The sequence below is a fragment of the Leuciscus leuciscus genome, assembly GCF_965113295.1.
Source record: "Leuciscus leuciscus genome assembly, chromosome: 15".
Classification (NCBI taxonomy): Eukaryota; Metazoa; Chordata; class Actinopteri; order Cypriniformes; family Leuciscidae; genus Leuciscus; species Leuciscus leuciscus.
The window spans coordinates 34,766,563-34,778,732 of NC_138739.1; the positions used below are offsets into that span (position 1 = coordinate 34,766,563).

The following is a 12,170-nucleotide window of genomic DNA, read 5'->3' on the forward strand; positions in this document are numbered from 1 at the left end:
AAAATTAAATAATTACATACAACAAAGGGTTTCCACAATAAAACATGAATTCTTTATTACATAGGAACTAATAGCATAGCATTGGATATCGGGTTTGAAGGCTTTTGAAGCCTTTTTTTCAGAAGTACATGAAATGAAGATACATCCCAAACATAATAAAGCCAACCAGCTGCACATCAGACAATATTAATTATTATTTGTGTAAGCACAACATGCACTGTTGACCAATTGCTGAATTTGTGAAAGAAATTGGGCCTCATTTACGAAACACAAGCAAAACAAATTTCTTTGTAAAATGTTCGTAAAACCATTCTTGACATCGTTCGCGTGAAAATCTCTGCAAAAATGTTTTTTTTACGGGTAAATTACACTTGCATTCTGCTTAAGTATCATGAATGATGCCCAATATTCAATATTGTTGAATGAAATTAACTTTTATACATTAACGTTCACATTTTTAGTTTAGTAACTTTAAATGGTCACTCAAATCTATGATCAATACATTCAATGTTTTAATAATTGCACTGTGTATCAAATAGGACTGCACAGGTGAACGAGACGCAAAACACAATCGTTATCTGGGTTCCTGTACATGCTCATGATGAATGCGATCACACAAATCTGCCTTAAGATTTCAGTCAACCCTCTACGCAGGGCCGTCCCAAGCATGGTCGCACCAGTTGCTCCGCCCCAAGGATGGCCCTGCCTATAAGCCATCTGAAATTACCTAAACCTCGCTTATATTTGCTTACAAACAACCGTGCAATATGCACAAATTTGTTTTTGGAGTCATATCAGTGAAGATAAATGTATAATTAGGCACAATGTCATCAGGATTATAAAATCCCAGTCATGCCTCACTGGTCTTACAACACCAGAGCTCCAAAAATTCCCTTTCAGTTAACTCTTCTGTCCTGAAGATGAGGGCGAAATCCCATCACACCAAAAAACACACTGAAAAGAAACTAAATTACGTGAACAACAACAAGGCTGTGGTCATTTATTCATGAAACGCAAACAAAATCGTTCATGAAACCATTTGTGAATTGTTCCGATTCAATAAATGGTCATTTTGTCAGTGCATTTTGTTTCGTTATCACATTAAGTTTGTTCGAACATATCAAATGGACTTTACTTTTGTCCGTTACAACCTTGTTTTCATTGCGACTACGGCAAGCGTCGCACTGTAAAATAAGGGCCACAATTCTTCCATTCAAGACAATTTTTAGGAATCATTACTAGTTGCCTTCCTGGCAAATCTTAGCCTTCGACAAAGTTCTGGCACATCATCACAACTGCTCCGACAAGCAGGAAACAGGACAACCAAACTCTTTGCTACAATATTGTACAGTCTGACATGCAACAACCATAAAGGACCATAAAAATCATACAGTGAGAGCTCAGATTAAAGCCCAAAGTATACTTGGTTTTTACTTTGCTAATTACGAAATTTACATGATTTAGATTTTTTTTTTAAAGCACGGATCAGTGGTGGTTTGGGCTGCAATATCATGGCATTCCCGACTGCTTGATGGACGCGTGACACTGCCAAAGACTACTGAACCCTTCTGGAGGACCATGTGCTCCTAATGGTTCAAACACTGAACGTGTATCAGCATTATAATGCACCAATACACACAGCAAGACTTGTGACGGAATGGTTTGATGAACATGAAAGTGAAGTTGAACTTCTCCCATGGCCTGTAGTCACCAGATCCAAATATGCTTGAGCCACATTGGGGTATTTTAGAGGAGCAAGTCAGAAAACGGCAGCATCACGTAGTGACCTGGACACTGTTCAGGAAGAGGAATGGATCAAAATCCCTCAGTCCACTGTGAAGGACTTGTATCTGTCATTTCTAAGACGAATTGATGCTGTATTTGCCGCAAAAGGAGAGCCGACACCATACCAATAAATGATTGTGGTCTAAAACCAGGTGTTTCAGTTTCATTGTCCAGTTGTAACAAAAAAATCAATAGACACCTGTGCTGATGAGCACTTGTGTGAGGGGGTTAAGAGATACCTGACAAACAACTGTCAAACAACCAGTGGGTTCGCATCAAAACTGAAGTATACTTTGGGCTTAAGGCTAAGGGTGCTTTCGCACGTTTGCTGCGGTCCGAGCGCGACTGTTCCCGATGCCTCCCGCAGTGTCGGTCTGGTTTCACACTCAGCTTGATTCTATCGAACACTGGTGCATTAGCGTTCACTAACGTGCACGCCGCATGATAGAAAACACAACGCGGTCAATATATTGTGTTTTTTTATTAATTTGATGCTATTATGCACAGCAGAGTAAACGACACTTGGGTTTACTGTATGTGTGTCGCATGAAAGGTGGCTTTCTGCTGTTTTATTGAAGCAAATATACCGTCATCGGCTAAAACGCATGTGCAGGTTAGTTTTTTTTTTGCTTTCACATTCACGTGAATCGTGCCACAGTTCGAGTGCAACTGAACTCAGACCACCTCCTTCAGGTAGTCTTGGGCCCTGTCCCAACCCAGACAGCAACATGGTGTCGGCCCAGATCCGGCCCACATCTGGTACGCGTTGAATCCACATGTACCAGATGTGGCCCGGATCTGGGCCGACACTATGTTGCTGTCTGGGAAACGGCACACTTCACTACACTGCGGTGCGAGCTCTGCAGCAGACTTCTTCCCAACAGTCAAAGTGGCATTGTGTCACCAAAGTGCGGACTCGTAGGAAGGCTGCGAGTGTTAAGGACAGGGCCTTGGGTTCGGTACCCTGTTGGGGACCCAGGTTCGCACGACAGTTTTCACATTAGCAATTTTTCATGTGAACCGTGCACCGTTTCGAACTAAACTGCCAGTGTGAAAGCACCCTTAGAATCTTGCTTTTAGCCTTTCTGTGTAAATCTTTGTAAAAAGAAAAGAAGCAAATCCGAGGTGTGCGCACCAGATTTACTGTACATATTTAATACTACTGAGGATCTGAAGAAGTAATACTACTACTGAAAAAAACTAATTTTCTACGATCAACTACAATTGTTTTCTTATCTGTAATGCAGTCTGCTCCAGAAATCTGCTCCAGATACCCAACTTAGCGACTGGAAGTCCCACATGCTTTCCTCAAGGTCAGCCAGCTTTAAGCTAAGATGTGAAACGCACATGTGCAAAAAATAGGAGAGGTTTCCAAGCACCATTACACCCAGCAGACATAAACCCTAATCGTTAAATCGCTGTACCACAACCCTCCAAATGTCAGAGGAATGAAGAGCATTTACACAAAGGCAAATCTGCTTGGAAATGAAAGGTGTGTGATAAAACTAGGGGATGCAAACTCAAGGCAAGTACAGAAAGTGTCCTCTTTTGACGTATGGTCTCACTCCCACCATGTCTAACTGTGGTTCTGGTTGCGGTTCTGATCAGGCACGTGGTTCTGGGTGGAGGGAAGGAGGTGCGTCACGTGTCCTATGCCTTTGGTCACCCCCTCTCTGAAGAGCAGCTTGGCTCCCACGCGCAAGTACTCGGGGTGCTTCAAGAATCTGAAACACACTACGGCTCTCTCGCCTGTCCGCAGCTCCTCCTAGAAGACAAACACACACGTGTATATGTGACGATAAGCAAACAGAGCAACACTCTTCAGAACACGGTTTGTGTTCCACAGAAGAACCGGGTTTGTAAAGACATGATTCCTTTAGCCTCGTCCACAATCATAAGTTTTCGTTTGAAAATGCATCTTTTTCTCTCCGTTGTGGTCCTTCTGCCTACACCGAGATAGCGTGTTTGTCTCACGAAAACAGCTTTTTGAAAAAGCTGTTTCCGTGTTGTAGTGTGGACTATTAAAACGGAGGTGTTTGAAACCGATGACGCATGTTTAGTCATGTGACATATTGAACCGATAGATTCAGCCGGTTATGTGCACTTTCACACTGTTGCTAAAGATGTTACAACACACATACGGCAAAACATGAAGGCAGTTGCGTTTTAGACCAAACATATAATTGTGAGTTAGTTCGACATAGACGCATCAGTGAATGGTGAGATATTTTACTAAATAAAATGATCCTGCCAGAAGAATAGCATGAGAACTGTATTATGTCTGTATCATCTTATAAGGTTTTACGCATGAGCAGTAAGGTGAATTTAGCATTTTCAGACGATTCAGTGTGAATGAGAAACTTTTGGAAAATGCTTAAAAAAACGCTTGTATGGAAGGAGAGCATTTAGAAACGAAAACGCTGATTTCAAATGTGCGTGGATTAATGTAGACACAGCCTTTAACGCAGAAATGGGCAATGTTGGTCCTGGGGTGGCGATGACTTGCAGAGTTTAGCCCCAACCCTAATCAAACACACCGGAACAAGCTAATTAATGTTTCAGGATTACTAAACCTGCAAGGTTTGCAAAAAAAAAAAAAAAAAAAGCCTACTAACGCTGCGGCAGGGAAGGAGTCCAAAGGCTGCATTTTTTTTAATGGAGGCTTCACTTCTCTGAATAAGCTGCTTTTGTGGGAAAACGGCTTATCAATTAATGAATCGACAGCCCATCAGCTAATCTTCAACATGTTTGTTCTTAAACATTTGTTTTGGATTGATCTATTTTTAGACTTTACACTGAAAAAAATGCTGTTTTATAAGAGAAGTCATGGACAATTGCGTGATAGGTATGATTCGGTTTACGGCACTTCTCATTCATTTCTATGATAAATGCAAACTATGGAAGCTTGTTTCCGCCACAGACTAAAACATTTTAAAAGATAATTGCGACTTTTTATCGCACAATTGCGAGACAGAATTGTGAGATATAAACTCGCAATTGTGAGAAATAAACTCGCAATTCTGACTTTATTTCTCAGAATTGCATGATACAAGTCACAATTGCATGTTATAAAGTCAGAATTGTGAGATATAAACTCGCAATTGCGTGTTATAGTCCAAATTGCGAGAAATAAACTTGCAATTTGAACTTTTTTCCTCAAAATTGCAAGTTTATATCTCACATATATATCTCTTGCGTGCTTTATAGCACACAATTAGGAGATATAAAGTCAGAATTGCATGATATAGTCGCAATTGCGAGTTTAAATCTCACAATTCTGACTTTATAACATGCAATTGAGACTTGTATCATGCAATTCTGAGAAATGAAGTCAGAATTGTGAGATAAAATCGCAATTACCTTTTTTTTTTTTTTGTCAGTGGCTGAAACAAGCTTCCATAGCAAACAGTGATTGACCTTCGCACAACTCTCAACGAAATTCAATGACGTCAAGGCTGTAATGTGATTAATTATCAAGGCACATGTGATCCAAGTTAGCCATTATGCTTTCTCCAATGGTAGAGCCAAGGACCCTTCAATCTCCCAATAATAAGACCATCTCTGGTACGGCTATAGGCAGGTGAGTTTTTGGAGCTAAACTCTGTAGGACAGCGGCACTCCAGGACGGACGTTACCCATCCCTGCTTTAATGTCAGGAAGCAAACAATCCACACCTTCCCAAGGAGGCACTCCACCGTGGCGGTCTGCCTCACGTTCCCCACATGCACCGTGACCTGGAAACCACGGCGGAAAGTCTTGGCGTGGAACAGGAGGACAATGGCGGCCTCAAACTGCCAGCAAATTGTAGGGTTCATTTTAGGACTCACCATAACCATGCCCTAAAAACATAAACACTCTTTAAAAGAGATCATCGTAGTGAAAGACATCATAAAGATATGACTATGTAACCTCTGTTTGAGATCAGACCTTTCGTAGTAAAGATCGATCAAAGTTCCCAAGCGCAAGCGTGGCGGCCTGTCCGGCTCTCAGCACGCGGCAGCCGGAGCGATTCCTGTGAATACTGCACACCTTCAACCTCAGGAACCTCCCATCATCCGTGGGACCAACAACCAGCCGGTCTCCTTCACGACACACACCACTGCGTGTGAATGGAAAGTCAATTAACTAGAAGAGGAAGTTTGTCGAGACATATTGTATATTGATTGGCTTGAAAAGGCCTTGAAGTGTGAAGGTTATATAGGCCTTAAGTTGCGGTCAATTGGCAGATTTTTTGCTAATTTGCATTTCAATAGGAATCCATGCGATCTGAGATTTCGCACGAGGGAGAAAGATTCCCTCATGCAACAGGATCAAGTTGGTCACAAGGATTTGCCGTGTCAACCAACATAAAGCTGCTTGGTTTGAAAGTTACTTATCTGTGTTTGGCTGTGCTTCACACTTCGCTACACTATTGACAATAGACAATATAGGAAGAGATATTCAATGTTTACAGATTCTAGATTCAGTTTTAAGGCTCTGCTGTTCTGGGAGGTTGCTAGAGTGATGTTAAGCAGTTGGTGTTCAGAGTGGTTGCTAAGGCGTTGCTAAGCAGTTTTAGGCTAAGGCGTTGCTTTAGCAGTTTTAAAACATTGTTAGGCAGTAGATAAGTTATTCTTAATGGCTGCTAGGGTGTTGCTAAGCAGTTGCGATGTTTTTTTGGGTGGTTGTGTGAGAGAGTTATATGACAGTTGCAAGAGTGTTATGAGTGGTTGCGAATGTGATTAGAGTAATGTGTTCTAAAGTAGTTGCAAAGATGTTACTATGTGGTTGACAGAGTGTTCTAAGGGGTTGCAAAGATGTTGCTAGGGTGCTAGGGGATTACTATAGTGTTCAGAGTGGTTGCTAGGTCATTGATATGTGGGTATTGCTACAATGCTAAAACATTGCTAGTTAGCAGATAACCTGTTCTTAGTGGTTCCAATGGTGTAGCCATGTGGTTGCTAGGGTTTAAGAAGTTGTTCAGAGTTGTTGCTAGAGCATTGTTAAGCAGTTACTAGGGTGTTCTGGGTGATTGTAATAGAGTTATAAGATGGTTGCAAGAGTGTTCTGGGTGGTTGCTAAGGTGTTGCTAAGGCTAAGCTGTTGCTAGCTAGGGCATTGCTAAAGTGTTATGAGTGATTGCATAGACATTGATAAGTGGTTGCAAGTGTGCTCTCTGGGTGGTTGCTAAGGCATTACATGAGATTGCTAAGGTGTTCTGAGTGATCATGTGGGCATTGTTATGTGGTTGCTAAGCTGCTGCTACAGAGCTAGGGCACAGTAAAGTGTTACGAGTCATTGAAAGGACATTGATAAGTGGTTCTGGGTGGTTGCAAAGGTGTTGCTAAGGCATTGCTTGGGGTTGCAAAGGTGTTTTGAATGGTTGCTATGGCATTGATATGTGGGTGCCAATTAAGCAGTTGCTTCAATTCTAAAACATTGCTATATTGTATATACGTTGTTCTGAGTGGTTGCTAGGGTGTTAATATGTGGTTGCTAAGGTGTTGCTATGATTTCATAAAGTGTTCTGAACAGTTGCCAGAGCATTGCTAGGTGGCTGTTACACAGTAATTAAACAGACAGACAGTCAAGATTGACACCACAGATGTGGACTGACCTGTACAGTGTTCCACCAACCACTGTCCCTACGTCAGGAACACTGTAAATCTCATCCACCTGTAAGAACACATCGATTTGACATGAAAGTGACATCTGGAGTTCAGACAACATATGGGTGTTGGTTAGAGTGTGAGTGTACCTGGAACTCCGTAAGCTGCTGCATGAGCTCCTCTTGCTCTTTGCTGTTGCTCAGAGGAGGAAGAATGTTGAAAAAGACCTTCAAAAGGTCCAGATTCTCACCAGATACACTGGAGAGGGTGAAGATGGGCGTCACACTGTAGGGAGAGAGATACATCATTAGACACACACACACAGACACATACACAAACTAGTGTTGAACAACTGTGGTAGGGTAGATTGTAAGGTACTCATTTTTACATATTAAATCTTAAAGGTACAGTACTGAAAACAGCCTGTACAATGGTAAGGCTCAGAGAGAAGGTGGAAAGTGGTCAGGAATACGTTTATAAGTGGACTTCAGCAATAAACGTGTATAATAACCTCTCTCTTCTCACACACACATGTACCTGGAGGATTGTGCGAACTGCTGTGCCGCAGTGACGGCATCATCAGGGTTGGCCACCACCATGGGGACCTTGTTGCAGCCGGGCTGTTTGAGCACTCGCTCCAGCTGACGGACCGTTTTCTCCACTGTGCTTTTCCCACAGAGGTCCACTTTACTCACCACAATGAATATGGGCACCTTCAGCGCCATCGCCAAACCCAGGTGCTCCCTAGTTGTGCCAGCTGAGAGAATTTTACAGCATGAGAATAATAAACAACTATGTTTATTGAATTTATTGTAAATATTTCATAATTTTGGTTCCACGTATTATGGCTTATTCATTAAACATGTTTTTAAACCTCTTTCAAAACTTCTAAATCAATATATGCATAAATACTAACCAATGCCGGTATTGGCTCCCACCACCAGCATGGCAAAATCTGGACAGTAGCTTGTCAAGCCAAATATGGTGGTCTTCAAGTACTTATAATGACCAGCCAGATCAATAAACGTGATCATCTTAGAGGAACTCTCACAGATCTCCTCCGCTGTACGGGAGTCACTGTAGTTTACAACCTAAAACGATGAAAATTATTTCACAAAACAACATGCGTATATGCTGGCAAGTAGGAGGTAGTTGATTTAAATCCCATTTAATGCTCTACTGGAAAAAAAAAACGCACCAGAAATGAAAGTGTACTTGTGAGTTTTAAATATTTGTCTCACCTCTCCTTTGCTGTTGAAGCCAAGGATCTCAAAACTGATGCTGGACGTGCGTCCGGTCTGGATCTCGTGCAAGTGTCTAAAGAGGTTGAGTCTCGCCCTGCCACGTCCATTATCCAGCTCGCCTTGAGTCAACACTCCCAGCAGAGTAGACTTCCCTGAGTCCACATTACCCAGAACCGCCACACGAAGATCCAGGAACTACACACACCAATTTGATAATGCATAATACATTAGGGACCGTTTACACAACACCATTTTCAACTAGGAAGGTGGTGTAAGTGTTGCTGTTGTATCTGAATTGTTACAATACCTCTTTTATATTGTTACCCTCTAATACAATAAAAATTGAGTACAAAAAAAATTTAAAAAATTGAAAAATGTTTATGTGTTTTGGCCGCTCATTTGCACGACAATGGAGTTTTGGGGGCCTGAAAACGAAAACTTTTGGAAACTGGTTTCAAAGTCAAGTTTTTGAAAACGATACCATTATCGAATTTGTGAAAACGGTGACGTCATGCATATGCGTATCACGTGTTCAGTCAATAGGCGTGTAGTGTTTCTTTACAAAGTGACATCGCCATCTACTGGCCTGACATGAATACTACAGCATTTTAGTCGTTTTCACGGATCCGTGTGAACGGGGATAGTTTTGACAGTGCTCTCTCATATATGTGAAAAACGCAAAAGAAAAACTTTTCTGTTTTTAGTAAATGACAAAAAAAAGTTTTTTTTTTTCATTATAAAACAGGTGTATTCGAGAAATCCAGGTCATTGTATGTGCGAGCTAAATTTTTAAATGTATGACTAAAATTACAACAACCACAATTCACAATGAAAATTAAATGGAAACTAATTGAGGAGCATCACAAGCTAACCTGCTGGTCATCTGGAACTTTCCTCACGAGAACTTCTGCGATTTTCCGTCGAGCTCTGTCGCAGTCCACCTCCCTCTCTCTTAGAAGTGTGATATCAGCTCCAACCCTGCGCAGAGTCACAGTCTTACCAAGACATCACAACACACTTGTAAGCCCACTTTCTAACACGTTGACATTAAAGAATTTTATGCCCTTTTTCAAAGTCTTGATTTTGTTTTTGGGCTCTACTAGAATGATTGAATGTTAAAAAACAAATTTTTCACATATTTGTCATTGTTGCAGAACCTCTTTTCCCAGTCTATCAGTAACGTGCTGTTTAGTTCCTGTCTTTATGAAGCCCCTCCTTCAATAAAGTGCAGTGTGTTGTGATTGGTCAAGTGCTTCAAGCGTGTTTGGGAAATGTCACTCACCTTACCATAACTATGAGTTTCAACAAACTACTTACAAACTCAACCAGGCAACCCTTTTATTTTCCATATGACTTGGGCGGGAATTATTTAAATTAAGAATATTGTGACATGTTTGCAAGTGCTGGGTAGATTACTTACAAATTGTAGTGGGTTACTGACTCCAAATTACATGACAAAAATTGTAGTTAGTAACGTAATCCATTACATTACACATTTAAGGAAATATAATCAGACTATTTTTGGATTACTTTTAGATTACTTTTGACCTAACTCATTTACCACATTGATTTGAATAGGATAATATCGTACCATATTGATATAAAAATTCAAATGATATTACATTCTTTGTTATCGACAACATAAATATTACATTACGTCAGGGTTTCCCAGACTGGAGTTTGTGATTAAATAGCAGGGGGTTCGTGAGTTTAATGAAAAGCTATTAAGTAATTAAATCATAAATATTTAAAATTAAAATAAATATTCTTAAAATAAAACCAATCAAAATAAAACATACTTTTCGGCCATTCTGCGAAGAGTCTTAAGTGATGCTTTCATATCTTCTTCTGTAAGTCCAACCAGCAGACCATTATCCTCCACCCCAATCTGATACACCGCCTCCCCCCGGCCCTCCTGCAGTCGCCATTTCAACTGCGTGGCCAAGTGCTCAAAGCGATACTGCGTGGGGTTTACCAGCTTCAACTGGGTGAAAAAAGACAGGATTGGATGAACTAGGATGATAAAAATCAGAATGAACTTAATCAGATTGTGATTGATTGTAGGGTTTGCATACCTTATATTCAATGTTCCCCTCTTCAGCCTAAAAACATAAAGATATTTTGGGGGGAAAACAATTAATTAAATAAAAATATAAATAAATTCCAGCAAAAATCAGTTCTTGCACATTTTCTTTTTTTTACTGGCAAAAAATAATAATACCACAAAATAAATTATACCCGCATAAAATGTATTTATTTTAAACTGCATTAACATTAAAAAAAGTGTTTTATTATTTACAAACTATTAATAGTTTGGTCAAATAGATTTGATTTATAATGTATCTGTTCTTGCCTAAAAAGTGTACAATTTGGCCAGTTCATTTTTTCAGATGTCTTGGCCTTCTCTAACCAACTAAAATCATACAATTATTAGTATCACTGTGGTAAACTAGTATTCACTAGCCAACCTGTCATCAAAAAGCAAACAAAAAATTTAACAAAACAAAACACACAGAGAAAACTTCTCACACTTTAAAAATTGCTCTAATATTAATTTATGATGATTTTACAGTAGCATCAATAACTGCACGATATTTTGGCGAGTTACCAATTTTGTGCATTTAAAATATCAGTACTTCGCCAGCATCTGCACATTTGCAGTTATAAATATCCTGATTCCCTATAATGTAGAACAGGCCTATGTTATATCAGATTCTGTCTGATATTGTGTTTATTGATACACATACAGTAGGAATCATCTCCGCTGGCTAATGTTAGCATGATCCGACATCTAACGTTCCTTTACCTCCGGAGGGAGAAACGGCGGAGGCTCGTTGGCCTTCTTGCCCCTCCGTCTCTTCCCTCTTCTGCCTCTTCTCGTCCGGGATTTCTTCTTTGGTGCGTTTTCTAGCCCGCATTCAGTCGCACTCTGCGGTTTCGCTGCAGACTTGACGCCGCAGTGGTTTGCAACCTGCACATCCATAGCTCGCTCGCATATAAGGGAGATTTAAAAAGCTACGTTGTAAAACTAAAAATTTAAATATATATGTATTTTTTAAAAATGCACTTCTCTGCTATAAACAGAGGCAATGCTTTTCCTTTCATTGAAGTGATTTAGTATTGCACTGGGATACGCGGTCTGGGAGCCATGAGCGCAGCGACATCCTCCTCAGTCGAAGCCCCGCCTCCAACACTCGTCAAACATTCGTCATCCAACCTGTCAAGCACAAACTATCTGTCTGTCTGTTGATTAAAAACAAGAAAAGTGACAGATTCTTAAAATATTAGGATGATATTTTTGACAATACCACTGACGCATAATGTTTCCTCTGTGTATGTCTTTTTTTGTTTTACATTTATTTATTTATTTATTTATTTTTATATGTGAAGCTTTACATATATACTTGATATAATTTAATTCCTGTAGAAGTTCTATTTGTCCTTTCCTTTATATCTGCTTGTTATCTGATACATATTCAATAATAAATAAATAAATAAAAAACCAGCAAAATAAAAAATAAATCTGTCTGTCTGTTTGCTGGCCCTAATTGTA

At 40.1% G+C, this 12,170-nt stretch overlaps 1 protein-coding gene across 1 annotated transcript; it reads right to left on the bottom strand.

The window, feature by feature from the left end:
• Positions 1-29: 29 nt before the first annotated feature.
• Positions 30-11,795, bottom strand: gtpbp2b (GTP binding protein 2b). The gene is made up of 12 exons (XM_082139709.1): positions 11,424-11,795; positions 10,693-10,719; positions 10,417-10,601; positions 9,490-9,595; positions 8,615-8,812; positions 8,290-8,464; positions 7,911-8,130; positions 7,523-7,658; positions 7,382-7,440; positions 5,713-5,884; positions 5,460-5,624; positions 30-3,550 (listed from the first exon to the last, which is right to left on the bottom strand). Exons 1-12 carry the CDS (start codon positions 11,598-11,600, stop codon positions 3,362-3,364), a joined length of 1,809 nt encoding a protein of 602 aa, XP_081995835.1. The 5' UTR covers positions 11,601-11,795; the 3' UTR covers positions 30-3,361.
• Between the last annotated feature and the right edge of the window lie 375 nt (positions 11,796-12,170).